Source organism: Mustela lutreola, chromosome 14, assembly GCF_030435805.1.
Source record: "Mustela lutreola isolate mMusLut2 chromosome 14, mMusLut2.pri, whole genome shotgun sequence".
Lineage (NCBI taxonomy): Eukaryota > Metazoa > Chordata > Mammalia > Carnivora > Mustelidae > Mustela > Mustela lutreola.
In genome coordinates this window covers 73,899,830-73,915,079 of record NC_081303.1, presented here as the reverse complement: position 1 = coordinate 73,915,079, position 15,250 = coordinate 73,899,830, and the positions used below count along the sequence as shown (strand labels likewise).

At 61.8% G+C, this 15,250-nt stretch overlaps 1 protein-coding gene across 1 annotated transcript; it reads left to right on the top strand.

Annotated features, from left to right (window-relative positions):
- The first annotated feature begins 4,597 nt into the window (after positions 1 to 4,597).
- Positions 4,598 to 14,115, top strand: RHBG (Rh family B glycoprotein). The gene is made up of 10 exons (XM_059145580.1): positions 4,598 to 4,873; positions 9,394 to 9,580; positions 10,054 to 10,204; positions 10,314 to 10,461; positions 11,358 to 11,524; positions 11,804 to 11,941; positions 12,066 to 12,199; positions 12,501 to 12,622; positions 13,498 to 13,571; positions 13,731 to 14,115. The coding sequence occupies exons 1-10, from the start codon at positions 4,687 to 4,689 to the stop codon at positions 13,797 to 13,799; spliced, it is 1,377 nt and encodes a 458-aa protein (XP_059001563.1). The 5' UTR covers positions 4,598 to 4,686; the 3' UTR covers positions 13,800 to 14,115.
- The last annotated feature ends 1,135 nt before the right edge of the window (positions 14,116 to 15,250 follow it).

The following is a 15,250-nucleotide window of genomic DNA, read 5'->3' as shown; positions in this document are numbered from 1 at the left end:
TGGTTGGTTCCATGGTGGTGGTGGAGTCCTTGGGAGCACTGAGGAAAAGAAGCTGCGGTGGGGGCTGGGGGGAAGACACAGAGTGTTCTGTCCTGGCCCCCTTTGACAGTAGTCACACCCATATGACCCTTTCCCTCCTGGCTTTCCTCTTAAAGGGGCCCACTCAGGCACTTGAGGGTTAAATGAACACCCTTCCTTTTGTGTTCATTTTCTTTTCTTTCTTTTTTTTTTTTTTTAAGATTTTATTTATTTATTTGACAGAGATCACAAGTAGGCAGAAAGGCAGGCAGAGAGAGGAGGAAGCAGGCTCCCCGCTGAGCAGAGAGCCCGATGCGGGGCTCGATCCCAGGACCCCGGGATCATGACCTGAGCTGAAGGCAGAGGCTTAACCCACTGAGCCACCCAGGCACCCCCTTCCTTTTGTGTTCAAACTAAGGACTGAGAGCCAGTTTCCCCACGTCCCTAGCAGTGCACAGATTTCCCCTAAGGCAAAGAAATGGCCATAAGGCTTACTTGCAGGTTTCCTTATGAACAGCGGTAATCACCGTGAGCTTTGCTTTTGAGGACACATGGCCGGTCACATGCTCCCTGGACACTGACACGTGCTCCCTGGATACTGATGCTCACGATAGCCCCTGGGAGGTGAGTTCCCTCCCTGTAGCAGGCGAGGAAACAGAGGTTGGAGGCTTGGTAAACAACTTGTGCAAAATCTCTCTGGGGCCGAGCTGAGACTGACTTACGTCCTTGCGTTCCATATGTCCTTCCGTCCTTACGCCCTTCCCTCTGCACTTTGCGGTCTCCCAAAACTTTCACTGATCGGGGATTGAACTCAGACCCCCAGCAGGTTAGGCAAGGACTGTACTTTGGAAACACGGCTACCGTCAAGCCTTAGTGACTGAGACATTGTCTCCTCTGTCTTGGCGGCCCAAGAACAGGGCGTGGTTCTGTCCCATGTGGTGGCAACGGAGCGTGGGGGAGACGTCCGCCAGAATCCAGCACAGCACCTGGTCCATCGCCAGAATGCAGATAGAGTGTTAAACACATGAAAAAAAATGGGGGGCTTAAGATCAAGAAAGCAATCTGTCTTTTACAGCACCCTAAGTGGATGAGGCCCTGGGCAGAGAAAGCTAGATCTAATTTTCACCATGCCGGGGAGGTAAAAACAGCAGTGTTTTACACGGTGCTGCCGTGGCTGTGGTCTTCAGGGGGGTCTGACAGCGGCGATTCATCCAGCCCCAGAAAATGGGCATCCAGGAGCACTCCAGCCTCGCCTCTTTTCTCTTCATACCAGAGCGCTGCATGAGAAGAACCCCCCTCCTCCACCCCAGCTGTGAAATTGGGCTAGATCTCAACATAAGCATCACTTCCTCCGGGAAACCTTCCCTGACCACCCCACCATGGTTAGCAGCACGGGTTAGCACCGGGGCCAGGACACCCTCGGCCCTCCGCAGCCTGATCCTGCCCCTTCATTTACACCCCCCCCCAGGGCAACCCCACAGTTACTCAGTAACCCAAGCCCTGGGCCCAAGCCAAGGACCGCAGGGTCTTCCCTGGGCCAGGGCAAGCAGCCCCCAGCAGTTCCCCTTGGCCACCCTCCACGTGTCCAGCTGCTGAGTGGAACCTGAAGAAGGGAGGTCCAAGATGGGGCAGACCCCCAGGCTGCAGGATGCGAGCAGCTAACAGACTCAGGGGCCCTTTGGGAGAGGGGTGGCGTGGAGGGAGGACTGAGAAACAAAGCCCCCTTCCACCAGAGCTTCCAGGCCCAGAGGACGCAGGGGCCCTGAGAGCGCTTGGATGGAGCCTCTTCCTTTTGGGTGGTGGGCCAGGGAGGACCTCGCAGGCGGACGCCTGTCGGGGGGACCCTCAGAAGGGGAGGACTATCAGGATCTTGCCCTCTGCTGGGCTAGGGGTGACACAGGCTGGGACCACCATTTGTTAAAATATAATGATCTTTCCATACAGGGGGGCAAACAGATGGAACCCAGATGTCTATGTTCCACGGCTGGCCCGGCTCTTCTGGCCCTCTAGACCTCCCAATATCCAGTAGATCCCACAGAGGTCTCTGTAGGCCTCTAGGACCCAGCTGTGTTACCCATGTTGACTAGAGTCTTGGGTCATGGCCCTAGGCCCTGGCCCAGGGTTGGGACTAAGTAAGTGAATTGTTGTTGGACGCATGAACGAACCACGGAGGAGGGGGAATCTGCAATCCGGAGGCGTTCAGAGACTAAGAGAGACAATAGGTGAGGAAGAGATGGGACAGGCTCCCAGAAGATGCTGGGAGGTCCCAACCCACTCCTTCCTGCTCTCACCGGTTCTGCAGCTTATGAGGGCCTGCCCAGACCCTGCCTGGGCAACCCGAAGAAGCCCCCACTCCCAGACAGTGCCCAGGAAGCAAGCCGCATCCCTGGGGCAGAAGGCTGGCTCCAGGAAAATACCCCAGATGAATCGTCCGAGAATCATTATCCAAAGGCTGCTGACCAGACATCCCCCCCCACCCCCACCCCTGCAGCAGGAGCTAGAAAACAGCCTTCCTGCTGACCAAGTAGTGCCAGAGAGCTCCGGGCCACGAGCCAGGGGCCGCAGAAGGCCAGAGAGCCTGCTTGGGCTGCCGGGAGCAGTCCCAGAGGCTGACCCCTGCCCTCCCAGGACTCCTTGGCTGGTCACTTACTTAGGTCAGGAAACCGGACACCTAGAATCCAGCAGTTGCCTGGAGCCCACGCGGGGCTGGAGGCTAAAGCAGACGGTGGGAAGTGCAGAGGGGATGAGCCGCACAGACGGGACGCAAGGAGGAGGGGCCGGGACCGCACCGTCACACCTGTCCCTGCGCATTCCTGAGAAGGGACAAGCCCCCTTGTGCAGGGACCGCACCGTCACACCTGTCCCTGCGCATTCCTGAGAAGGGACAAGCCCCCTTGTGCAGGGACCGCACCGTCACACCTGTCCCTGCGCATTCCTGAGAAGGGACAAACCCCCTTGCGGGCAGGAGCCCCACCTGACACCTGCTGGGGGGAGTGGCTGGTCCCTGGGACCCTCAGCCACGGCCTCCGGGATGGCAGCTCTTCCTTTGCCGCCAGGGACGAGCCCTGCCCACACAACAGCCCCCTCAGACCTGGCTGGGCAGCGGGGAGGACACAGGGCTTCCCAACCCACCGGCCCCACTGAGACGCCCGTCGACTTCTCTTCTTTGAAGCCCCTTGTGGCCTTCAGGTGTCAGAACCAACAGTGCCAGGGTCTTCCCCCCGTGACAGCCTCCAGTGGCCCCGCGCCCATGGGCTGAGGCCGTGTGCCTCTGCGGGGCCTTCAAGATCTTTCTAGACCCCCCACCCCCAGCTTCAGTCCCTGAACACCCTGGACACTCCCGGGGCAGGCTTCCGTCTTTGCAGGTCCCTTTCTTGAAATGTCCCCTCCTCCTTCTTGGAATGCCCAATTTCTAGGTTGTCCTTCTAGAGCGCCTGCAGACACGACCTCCCAGGAAGCAGCTCACGTCTGTGCCCAACCTCAACCCTGCTCCCGTGGGTTCTGCTGCCTCTCTTCCTGGGCCCCCTTGGGCTCTGTACTTCCTAAGGTCCCACATTCACCCCAGTGGGAATTCAGTTCCCTCCTAGGTGCTCCTGGAGGGAGGCAGGGCTCATGTGGTTCGTCTCCAAAGCCTGGCTCTCAGTAGGCGTCAGTCAGTGTTCTTACTGTCTGTCTCCCAGGACCCCAGCCACCGTAGACCTCGCCCATGTTAGAAGCGGCTCCTGACTCCAGGCTAAGACCCTTTTCCATCTAGCGTTCCTTCTTTCCAGCTGCTGAGGCAGAGGCCAGGTGTCCTCACCCCTGTGCAGGCGTCCAGGGAGCCCAGCTGTCACCGCGGCCCGCTGCTGGGCAGGCTGGGATGCAGACCGGGGTGGGAGACCCAGAAGGCTTCGGGCCCAAGGGAGGGACTGTGCTGCTGAGGCCCAGACACCCCCAGTCAGGTTAATCATCAATGCCTGCCCAGTCTCTTTGCCTCCCTTCTCCATCTGGTTTTTTTAGTTGGGAAAAGACTGAGTAAGCCCTCCACTGTCCCTGGTGGTAATCCTGGAGGGGCCAGGCCGGGGCCTTAAAGGGCCTCTTCCTTGGGAAACACTCTCTAAACTAATGCCACGTTCGAAGGGCAGGGTCCTCTCTTCCCCCGACTCCACCTGCTCCTTCAGCTGCGCCCCACCAGGGCAGGTCACAGGCCATCTCCAAGGACCTGTCCCAACCTGAAGAGCGGGAGAGACAGCTGGGCCAAGGGAGACAGGAACTGGGGGTCCCTAATAACCCCCTCCCCGCCCGGACGTTGTCCCACCTCAGGCCTCGGACACAGGCCTTTGCCACCCTGGTTCCGCACCTGCGGGGGCTGGGGCTTCGAGCTGTGGCCGAGCCTCGGCGTGGGCCTGGGTCTGACTCTGGTGGGCGGGGACTGATCCGGGGGCGGGGCCTGGCTCCGGTAGGTGGGGCCGAGCCTCCTGCGTGGACCGGGATCTGGCTCCTGTGGGCGGGGCCTGGCTCCGGTAGGTGGGGCCGAGCCTCGGGCGTGGACCGGGGTCTGGCTCCGGTGGGCGGGGCCTGATCCGGGGGCGGGGCCTGGCCCGGGTGGAACCTGCCGCACGGAGCCGGGATAGTCTGCCCTGCGCGCCCCGAGAGGGAGCCGGAGCCGGGGACTGGAAGCCCCTATCCATGGCCGGGTCCCCCCGCCGCGCCGAGGGCCGGCGACTGCAGCTGCCCCTGCTGTGCCTCCTCCTCCAGGGCGCCACCGCCATCCTCTTTGCCGCCTTTGTCCGCTACAACCCCGAAACCGATGCCGCGCTCTGGCACTGGGGCAATCACAGTCACGCGGACAACGAATTTTACTTTCGCTACCCAAGTGAGTGCGGGTGAGGGCGCGGGGAGCAAAGACCCCAAGGTCCGCGGTGTCTCGGGCGTCTCTACCCCCGGAGGGCAACACTCTCTCGGAGAAGAAGGTGCCCCAGATTCATAATGACAGCCTTTCACTGGTGTCTGCGGTGTCCGGACATTGTGCCGGGGGCCGCACATGTATTATCTCCCTTAGTCCACGACGTGGACAGGGATGGGGAAACCCAGGCTCGAGGAGATTAGTTGGCTGCTTAAGGTTTGGGCTGCCAGAGTTGAGGGAGCAGGGATTCAAACCCAGATCCGAGCTGGAGGTGCTCCCTGTCTCCCCTCCCAGCTGGCGTGACTGGGCTTTGCAGGGCTGTTCCCAGACGGGCTCTGCAGGGCCTCCACCCTGATCCCAGGCAGAGCATCCTCCCTGTGGGGAGTGGTGTGCGGAAGGTGGTAATGGCAGGTACTCGCTATGAAGGCAGCCAAGACGGTGGCACGGAGGCGTTTCCTCCCCAGCCACTCAAAGCTGGCCCTTCTGGAGTCCAAGAGAGAGGACACCACCACCGACCACAGCTCTGAGAAGGAAGCCTGGCAGGGTCATTAGCCCATTTCCTGGGGGAGGAAGCTGAGGCTCAGAGGGCCTGTGACTTGCCTGTAATCACCCATCAGGTGAATGGCAGAGCAGGAACTGGGACTCGGGCTTCCCAAGCAACATCCCCTGCTGGGGACAGAGCCTCTCTCTCAAGGTTGGGGCCACCTCTTGGGACCAAAAATACCAGCTCTCCAGACTTCATCACCATTGCTGGGCAGGGCTCCTCTCGGCCTCAGTTTTCCCCGTCTGGGCAATGGGAAGAAGGAAGCTTCAGTTTGCGGGATGCACATGCAAACAAGGTCCGGAGTGTGGGAGTCTCTTCTATAAACCCTGGTCTGTCATTACCCTGCTTTTCCTATGCTGAGCTGGTGGCAGGCTGTCCCCACCTGACCCTCTCCCGGTCCCGACCCCGATGCAGTGAGGCTGCCAATGCTGAGGGCATAGAGGGTGAGATGCACTGGGCCCCAGCTCGAAGTGCCAGACCCCCAGACCCCCAGGCCCCCAGCCGTCCTCTGCAGGGGCTGCAGATCTCCCGTGTTTCCCAGACGGCTGGATGGCAGGCTCTCGGGTCGCGCGTTTGCCCAGAGAGGTAGAGAGTGGGGAGGAAACAGCTCTCAAGCTGAGAGAAGTGAGCTCTTGTCCGAGGGTCTGACCTGGCTGCCTGCCAGGACCCTGTATTTGCTCCTCCCGGAGGGCTTCAAGGCCTCAGTGCCTTGCTTGCCTCAGGGTTCTCCCCGAAACACCCCAGCCAGTTGCCCCTCTGTTTCGGCGGGGGGCAGGGCTCTCCTGCAACACGCAACTCTCCCTGGGCCGCAGTAAGGATAGGAGTGGAGATCCTACCGCTTTGATGTCCTAGGTTTCTATCCCTGTGGACTTGGGACCCTGGTGTGGGGGGAGGTCGGGGTGGAGGGAAGTGTGAGGTCTCTGGAGCCTGGGGCTTTGATGAGCCGGGTCTTCCCCTGCCCCTGAGTCCAGGGGAAGGGGTCAGGGCCAGAGGGAGGCGTAGCCACCGCCCTTTGGTTCGGGAGATGAAAGGGAGTTCTGCAGCTGGTGTTGAGCCGTGGGGCTAACGTGCCAAGGGCACGGCCACTCTGAGGGTCCGTCTGACCTCTGGCCGAAGGAGGGACCCTCAGAGCCCATCTGGTTCACTCGCCTCAGGTGTGCAGAGACAGCCAGAGAGCTCAGGGGGCTACCCAAGATCACACACCAAGTCAGCCAGGCTTGAGCCAGGTCCCCTAGCCGCCCAGCTGCGGCAACTCCTCCTGTCCCATGAGGCAAGTCATGGAAATAAGATAGAGGAGAAAAGGCAAGTTGACGGGGGACACGGCCACAGCCATGAGAAAGAGTCTCAGAAAACGGTATGGGCAGGTCCTGTGTCACATGCCTCTGAGAGCTTAGCTCTGGGGAGAGGGGTTAGGACAGGTGGAATGGGGGTCTTCTTGGAAGACGTGGGGGAGGGGACGTGACTGGACCGGAGTGGTCTGTGACCTCTGGGAGGAGGAGGGAGTCGAGTGTGAGAGGAGGTGGACCCCCAGGTCACCACTCCCTTTCCTCTGCTGGGCGTGTTTATAGCCCCACTTTACAGGTAAGGAAACCAAGGCTCACAGAGGTTAAGTGACTTGTCCGTGGTCACCCAGTCCAGCTCTAAGTGCCCCCTTGTTCCTTGTTATTTTGCTCAGGAGCCAACGAGTGGATTGGGCAGGAGCAGTCAGGGAAGGAGGCAGGGTAATGGGTATCTCTAGGGACTTTTATCTTTTCTCCAACCAAAGGTGCATGGGTTTGGTGGCCACAGCCAATGGAGAGTCTGCGGAATGCCCCGCTGTGAAGGAGATTTTTTAATGTTTAGACTCCAGTTGAAAGGTCAAGGGACTGAGTTGTGATTGAAAACAAGCCCAGAGCAGGAGATATAAATATTATTGCCAGTTAAGACAAGTGCTGGGGCAGTTTCTGCTCGTCAGGGTCACGGAGCCCAGCAACCCAGGCCCCTTTGCCATCCAGCTGTCCTTGGACAAAAGAACAGACATGGCAACCCCTTTACTGTTTCCCACAAGGAGAAAAGAAACCAGACAGCAAGGCCTCAAAGAACTTAGGGCACAGGCTGCCTTCCAGGTGGCTCTTCTCCTTTTTTGCTGGGTTTTAAGATCTGAGAGGGAGGACAGAGCTGGTGACTCGGCGGCGCACAGTGCTGGAGAAGTGGCACGGTGCTGGGGACACTTCGCAAAGGCAGCGGACCCCCAGGCCCTTACCCCTTGGGCAGCTGGGGGTGGGGGGCAGCTGAGCCCCAGACCCACCCAGCCATCTGCAGGGGCTTGCAACCTCCTTTCCTGTCAGCCCACACCCAGCACAAGAAAAATCTGCTTCTCCTGAAGCTGCGAATCGCGTGTACGGTCCAGCAATACACGTTTGGCCTCTGCCGGTGCTTCTTCAGACGAAAGAAAAAGGGGACCGTGATTTTTTTTCCTTTATGATCTCCCTCTCTCTACAAGAGAGCTGAGGTCATTTACAACAAACACATAATGAGGACGAGAAAAGAAAAGCCGAGACGCAGAACATAAATAATGAATAGTAGTCATCAGGAATGAGTGCCTCCGTGGTCCCAGCGGCAATCCTGGTGTGGCTCGGTCGGAGCTTCCAGGCAGCCAAGAGAAAAAGGAAATGCAACCAGTTATGTGTTCTCCCCGGAGGCTAGGAGGGCTTCCGCGCGTGGGTCCCTGGTTCTCCGACGTCTATGTTGGACGCTCCCTGAGGGCAGGTGCAGTGGCAGCTGCGGTGACAGCCGTGTCCCCAGAGCCTGGTGCCCCAGTTCTTAGTAAATCTCTGTCAGGGGAATGTGGCGGAAGCAGCCAGGGGCCCTGGGGGAGGTGACATTGACTAGGACTAAGTTCCAAGGGAGATTTCTCACGTGGAGCTCTAAAAGGGGAGTTTAGGGTCAGAGTTGACCCCGTTTCTCAATAGCTTGTTGACACTGTGTGATTTCTGACCACATTCATGACTCTCCCCTAGCATTTCTCAGTTAAAGCCAAAGACCCCTCACGGAATTCCTCCAAAAGACCGAGCAGGGCCGGCCGGCCGCGAGCCGCACTAGGTCACGTCTCAAACCCTGTTTACACGGAGTGAGGGAGGGGTGCGGGCACACACGGACACCGAAGCAAACCGCTGCCGTGTAACGCGTCCCCAGCGTCCCTGTAGACGTGGGTATCAGCCTCACATCTATTCGCCTATTTCGCAAGCAGGAAGCGTCCTATCTCCCTGCCCAGAAACTCACTGGCACTGTGTGACACCGCGTGGGATGAATCCAGCCAAGTCTTCTATAAAGTCAACATACACACGCAAAAGAGCAGAACCCTCCTGCCCCGAGCCTCTGTAAGGCACAGATCCAGGGTCCCGTTGGCAGTGTCCCAGCAGCCCCGCCCCCCCCCCGTTCCTGTCCCCGTCCCCGCCCCCATCCCTGAGGAATTCTCTGCTCACAATTGGAGCTATTCCCCCCCCAATAAATAAAGTTGTTTCATAAATTGTTTTTAAAAAGTTTAAAATCCTCAAAACGGAGAGAGGCACAGATTCCGAAGTCTGAGGAATGGAGATTGACACGGAGGAGGACTTCCCAGCAGAAAGGGAAAAATCGGACGAAGTGCGAAGGGGGAGCCAATTTGGAGCCCGGGGTGGGGGGTCAGGGGCTGCCGCAGGGCAGAGCTTGGGCAGGAGGGCCCCGTCAGGGGTGGGAAGACGGGCCAGAGGAGAGAGCAGGAGGCTGGGCTCCGGGCTCCCACATGGGGACAGCAGGGCGGGCCGGGGGGGGGGGTGACCCAGGCTGGGGGGTGACCCAGGCTGGGGGGTCCCCGCCGCAGCTGGGGGGTCTCAGAGGGCCGGTCGGCTCCAGCCTCTGGGCGCCCCAGCTGGCAAGGGCGGCTGTGGGGGTGGACGGCACCGAGCAGCTGTGAGTGCCCCCGCAGGTTTCCAGGACGTGCACGCCATGGTGTTCGTGGGCTTCGGCTTCCTCATGGCCTTCCTGCAGCGCTACGGCTTCAGCAGCGTGGGCTTCACCTTCCTCCTGGCCGCCTTCGCCCTGCAGTGGTCCACGCTCATCCAGGGCTTCCTGCACTCCATGCACGGGGGCCGCATCCGTGTGGGCGTGCAGAGGTGGGCAGTGGTGGGCTCCCGGCTCCTCCCCAGCCCTGGGCTAGCTGGGAGGCCCCTGCCTGGCAGGGAGAGCCAGCCGCGGCCCTGTCCTTCAGTCGGCTCCCAGACCTGCGGGGGCTGCCCCAGGGGCCTGCCGGCTCCCTCGGCCGTGGCACACCCGGCCACACCTGGCCCTTTCTCTAAGCCCCTTCTTACCCAAGGGCTGTTGGGCGCATGGACGGCGTCCTGGGAAAGGAGGGGTTCGGGGCACTCCTGGTTCAGGATCTGGTCCTCCTGCCCCTTGTGGGCTTCGCACGCCACGTCCCAGAACCTCGCCGAGACTGCCTTCCTCGGCCACGAGCGGGGGCCACGGGAGCCCTTCCCACCCACCAGGGAAGGGCCCAGATGCCGGTGCTCCCGGCCTGCTGGCTCTGACCTGGGCCTCCGGGGCCCCCTTTGCCGGCCCCTCCCGCGCTTCTGTCCTGTGTCCCCAGCATGGTCAACGCGGACTTCTGTGCGGGGGCTGTGCTCATCTCCTTCGGCGCCGTCCTGGGCAGGACTGGGCCTGCTCAGATGCTGCTCATGGCCCTGCTGGAGACCGTACTGTTCGGGATCAATGAGTTTGTGCTCCTCAGCCTCCTGGGGGTGAGTCGGGGGGGGGCCCGTCAGGGCAAGGCCCAAGCTGGGAGAGCATGGGGCCGGCGGGGGGGGGGGGGCGGACGGCCGCCCCTACACGTCTGCTCTCCCTCCCCAGGTGAAGGACGCAGGAGGCTCCATGACTATCCACACCTTCGGGGCCTACTTTGGGCTGGTCCTCTCTCGGGTCCTCTACCGGCCTCAGCTGGAGAAGAGCAAACATCGCCAGGGCTCCATCTACCATTCCGACCTGTTTGCCATGATTGGTGAGGCTGGCCTGTGTGGGCGGGGGGGGGGGGCTGGGGTGGCTAGAGAGGACCACCTCTAGGCGAGTTCTCGGGGTACTGCCTACAGTCCTTGGGGTCCTGCTGGGCTCTCCCTTCCAAGAGCCCGGGGTCTGCTCAGCAGTGTCAGCGGGTTTGTTTTTGTTCTATTTTCGACATGTTCTTGGAACTCAGTCCTGGGATGTTCACACGCCCCAGACCCGTTCCCCAGCCCCAGACCAAGTCTGACGGCACCAATCCCTGCTTACAACTCTTCAGCCCCCACCCCAAGTCAGAGGCCAGGCTCCGCCCAGCACAGCTGCTCCCACCATTCTCCCCATCTACCACCTCCAGGACTCTGCCCCTCACGCTGCCCGCCCCGGCGATTTCCCAGAGGCCCCTGCATGCCCGGGGCGCAGGGAGGGGTCATGGGTCCCTCCTGGGAGCGGCTGGGGCTGACCGTCACCACCGCCTCCCCCTTCCAGGCACACGTCTCTGCCTTCACAGACAAGGCAGGAAAGGAAATGGAGATTTTATTGTCTCGTAGGTGGTACTGAAGAATGGCCAGAGGGCCTGGGCCCCCACAAAAAGGCTGGCTTTGCATTTTTTTTTTAAGATTTTATTTGAAAGAAAGACAGAGATAGCGACAGAGAGCGCAAGCAGGGAGAGGATTGTGGGGCTCGATCGATCCCAGGACCCCGGGATCATGACCCAAAGGAGCCAAGGGGACGCTCAGCCCACTGAGCCTCCCAGGCACCCCAGATTTTGCATTTCTCACTCACCTCCAGGTCTGTGGTGAAATGGGAGGGGTGTTTTGGCTGGAAGTCGGGGGCTCCCTCAGGAAGGCATGCTTCCCCGGGAGGCTTGCCCCCCAGCTCTCCTCTGGGCTCCCCATTTAGGCACCATCTTCCTGTGGGTCTTCTGGCCCAGCTTCAACTCGGCGCCCACCGTGCTGGGGGACGGGCAGCACCGGACAGCGCTCAACACGTACTACTCCCTGACGGCGAGCACCCTCAGCACCTTTGCCTTGTCAGCCCTGGTCGGGGAGCGGGGCCGGCTGGACATGGTAGGGGTGGAGGCCTCGGGGAGGCCTCGGGATGGGTCGGGGGAGGAGCATTGTGAGACCGTAAGGCCTGTTTTCCAAGAGAACAGGACTCAGCACAGGCCTGGGAACCAGATGTGCAGGGTCCTCGCAAGAGGAGACCTCGGGCCAGCTGGAGGGTTAGGGGTCAGTCGGCAGAGGGACTCTAGAGGCAGGAGATGCGGCTGTGCTGGACGGGGTGGGCCGGGCTGGGCGTGCCATCCGGAAGGGCCTCCCATGCCCCCCTCCCTGGTGCTGCCCCAGGTCCACATCCAGAATGCTGCGCTGGCCGGAGGGGTTGTGGTGGGGACAGCAGGTGAAATGATGCTGACGCCCTTTGGGGCCCTGGCAGCTGGCTTCCTGGCTGGGACGGTCTCCACGTTGGGATACAAGTTCTTCACGGTATGGACATCTCCCGGGGCCCTGGGCAGAGCACGGGGCACTCAGCCCCTTTCCTCCCCCATCTCCAACAGCCCAGGGCGGGGGGGGGGCACTCAAGACTCATGACGGGTGTCCTGTCCTCCAGCCCATCCTCGAGGCAAAATTCAAAGTCCAAGACACATGTGGTGTCCACAACCTCCACGGGATGCCTGGAGTCCTGGGAGCCCTCCTGGGGGTCCTTGTGGCTGGGCTGGCCACCCACGAAGCTTATGGAGAAGGGTGAGTCCTCACCACCCCTGACCCTCCCCAAGGTCATTATCCCGGCAGGGTGACCTCACTCACTCTCTTCCTCCTTTTGTGGACCAACACAAAAAGCACTGTTTTCATTCATTCGAATTACCCTTGGGACCAAAAGAGATCCTCAGACAGTTCTCAAAGCGTGTAGCAGTGTGCCGGCCCATGAGGGTGACAGGGTGTTCTGGGCTCCCTCGAGGTCCTTTGGCTGCATGAGGCCATGCAGTGCGCTGGCGCCCTGACCCTGGGCTCCAGCCCCGTGTCCCCCGACCCCCTCTCCCTGCAGCCTGGACAGCGTGTTTCCGCTCGTAGCCGCGGGCCGGCGCACCGCCACGTCCCAGGCCATCTACCAACTCTTCGGGCTGTTGGTCACACTGACATTTGCTTCCGTGGGTGGGGGCCTCGGAGGTGAGTGACCTTGGCTTTGGCGGGAGGCTGGCAGGAGCTCTGCGGGGCTCAGAAGACAGAGGAGGTCTGTCCCCCGGGGGACCGGCCAGCAGATCCCATGCCCTTGACGTTCATTGGCTCAGATAATTAGGGAGCACCTGCTTTGTGCCAGGGGTGGGGTGGGGTAGTAGAGTTCAGGGGTAACCTCATCTGGAAGTGGGCACCTGTTCCCTCCCTGTGCTCAGAGAAGGTGGGGAGCCGGCCAGGCACTGAGTTGAGTTGGTGTCTGGGGCTTCCCTGCACTGCCCGCTCCACCCACCAGAGGGCAGCCTGACCTCAGGCTGAGGTCCTGAAGGGGCCACTGGGCAAGGGGCAGGGTGCGGGGGTTGGGAACCCAGATCCATCCATGGAGGCGGACTGCCCACTGATGCCCGGTCAGACGGTCCTTCCCTATGTCTCGACTCGCTCCTTGTGGCCTTCAAAATAAAACCCATGACTCAGTATCCCCAGCCCTCCCTTCTCTCCCCCCGAGATTCTCGTGCCCTGACAAGGTTCGATTTGTTCCCTCGCATAATGTCTTACTCAGTAGACACTCTCTGCACCCCTCCTGCGGGAGGCCCCAGAGAGCTCAGGAGCTGTGTCACAGCGGGTCATGATAGGGTCCCCGACGTTCTGTGGGAAGGAGGGAGCCACGGGACTTCCCCACCATGCCCTGGGGGTCAGGTCCAGCTCACAGGGCTGCGGCGGGTACCCGGGAAGGGCCTTGCTGAGTCCTTGGCACAGGGTCCGATGCGCAAAAGGGCTGCCCCAATCCGGCTGTGACCCGTCGGTGGCAGGTGTCCTGGGGGGCCCTTGGGCCTCCCCGCCCCTCACACCCACCCCTACCCCCCAACCAGGCCTCCTGCTGAAGCTGCCCTTCCTGGGCTCCCCTGCGGACTCCCAGTGCTACGAGGACCAAGTTTACTGGGAGGTGAGGTGCCTGCGGCCCCTCGGACCCGAGCCTCCCTCCCGGCCTCACCTGCCTCTTGCCTTCCTGTCCGCTTCTTCTCTGGGGGACTCCTCCCGCCCCAGCTTTGGTCCTCAGCCCCTGGGGCTACCCCTTCACCTGCTCCCCACCCCTGCCCTCCAGGTGCCTGGGGAGCAGGAGGAGGAAGCCCAGGGCCCTCTGAGGGCAGAGGAGCCAGACAGCCGGGCCTGACTTGCTTCCAGCCCTGAGAGAGGACGCCCTGCGTTTAGAAGATGCTGACGGGTGACCGGCGACCGGCGACCGGCTACCGTAGGGAAGTTCTTTTCTAGCTCCTGTCCCTCCTGCTGCAAGAAAGGCTGAGAGCCGTCTGCGGCCCTGGGGACAGGGCGGTGGAAGGTGGGCAGATGGGGGCCGCACCTGGCCGAGGTCGAGGGAGATCTCACCCCTCCCCCCACTGGCCTGTCTAGTGAGGCAGCTGAAGCAGCCGTTTCAGCACGGTGTGCGCCAGGCAGGCTGTCGGGGTGATAAACACCACCCACACCAAGGACTCCGACTTCTTTTTTGTGCACTGGGCATGTGGGGGGCTCCTCTCTGGCTCTGACACACAATGTTGGAACGTTGGACCTCGGGGCCAGCGAGCTCCCTCCTCCCTGGGCCCATGGTTCTCCCTCTAGGAGGCCGAGTTCCTCCAGGTAGGTGCCCAGCCTAGGCTTGCTTGCCTCCAGGGATGGGGAGCTCATTCTCTCCCCAAAAGTCCATGTGTCCCAGGACAGCTGGCACTGCTGGCCAGGTCCTCCTGCCCCAGAACGGCAGCTGCTCCCACTCCTGACTTGGGCAGGCGCCTGCAGGGCCCAGAAGGGGAAGAGGGAGTTGTTTGCCACGGAGTCCCTGGAAGTAGCCCGCAGCCAGGCGCCCCTTCTGCCCCTGTCCGTGTGAGGCCCTGGGAGTGTGAAGCGCCCCCAGAGCGGCTGCGGGAGGGAAGGCAGCCCCCGGCCTGACCTCCTCTGACCACCAGAGGGCGCTCCGGGCCCGGCGCGGGAGCCGGTGTCCGTGACCCTCCGGCCCCCTCACTCCCAAACCCGTGTCCTTCCCGGAGGCTCCTGCTCTGCTCCCCAGCATGCCTGCCCCGTGTCTGTGTTGAGCCCCCCGTGTGTCAGGCGGGCTCCAGGGCTTCAGAGATCGTGCGACAGAGAGGCCCCCCAGCAGCGGGCGGGAGGGCCGGGACACCTCCACCCCGGCCGGCCCTTCCTCCGGACGTCGGCCGGAGCTGGAGACCAACGGCCGTTCAGACCCAAGGACTGCGGGCGTCAGGGGCAGCGGGGTGCCCCCAGCAGGCGTCCTCCTCACTGTGTGGAGTTTGGCTGGGGAGTGAGGAGGGGGCAGGAGCACAGAGAGCCCCGAGGGACCAGCGCCCCAGGGGACCGTCAGCTTCGTCCTTCCTCCGTGGAGGCCCCCACGGCTGGCCAGGGTGGGCGGGTCATGGGGAGGCCCCTGAGCTGGGGCAGAAGGATGACGGCCCAGATGGCAGGAGGGTCCCCTGTCCTGTCAGCCCCGGCGGGGATGGGGGGCTTGGGGGAGAGCTGAGGCCACATCCTCCCTCCACGCCCTGGGGCCTCAGCTCTCAGCCCTGTGCTGGCCCAGGTCCAGTCGCTGAACTGGAGCCCCCCCCACCCCCCAGAAGT

What these genes read in the sequence shown, in the direction of transcription:
- RHBG (XM_059145580.1), top strand. Translation starts at nt 4,687, where the DNA reads ATGGCCGGGTCCCCCCGCCGCGCCGAGGGCCGGCGACTGCAGCTGCCC. An exon ending in ATTTTACTTTCGCTACCCAA is followed by an intron (nt 4,874 to 9,393) that starts GTGAGTGCGGGT and finishes GTGCCCCCGCAG; the next exon opens with GTTTCCAGGACGTGCACGCC. An exon ending in ATCCGTGTGGGCGTGCAGAG is followed by an intron (nt 9,581 to 10,053) that starts GTGGGCAGTGGT and finishes CTGTGTCCCCAG; the next exon opens with CATGGTCAACGCGGACTTCT.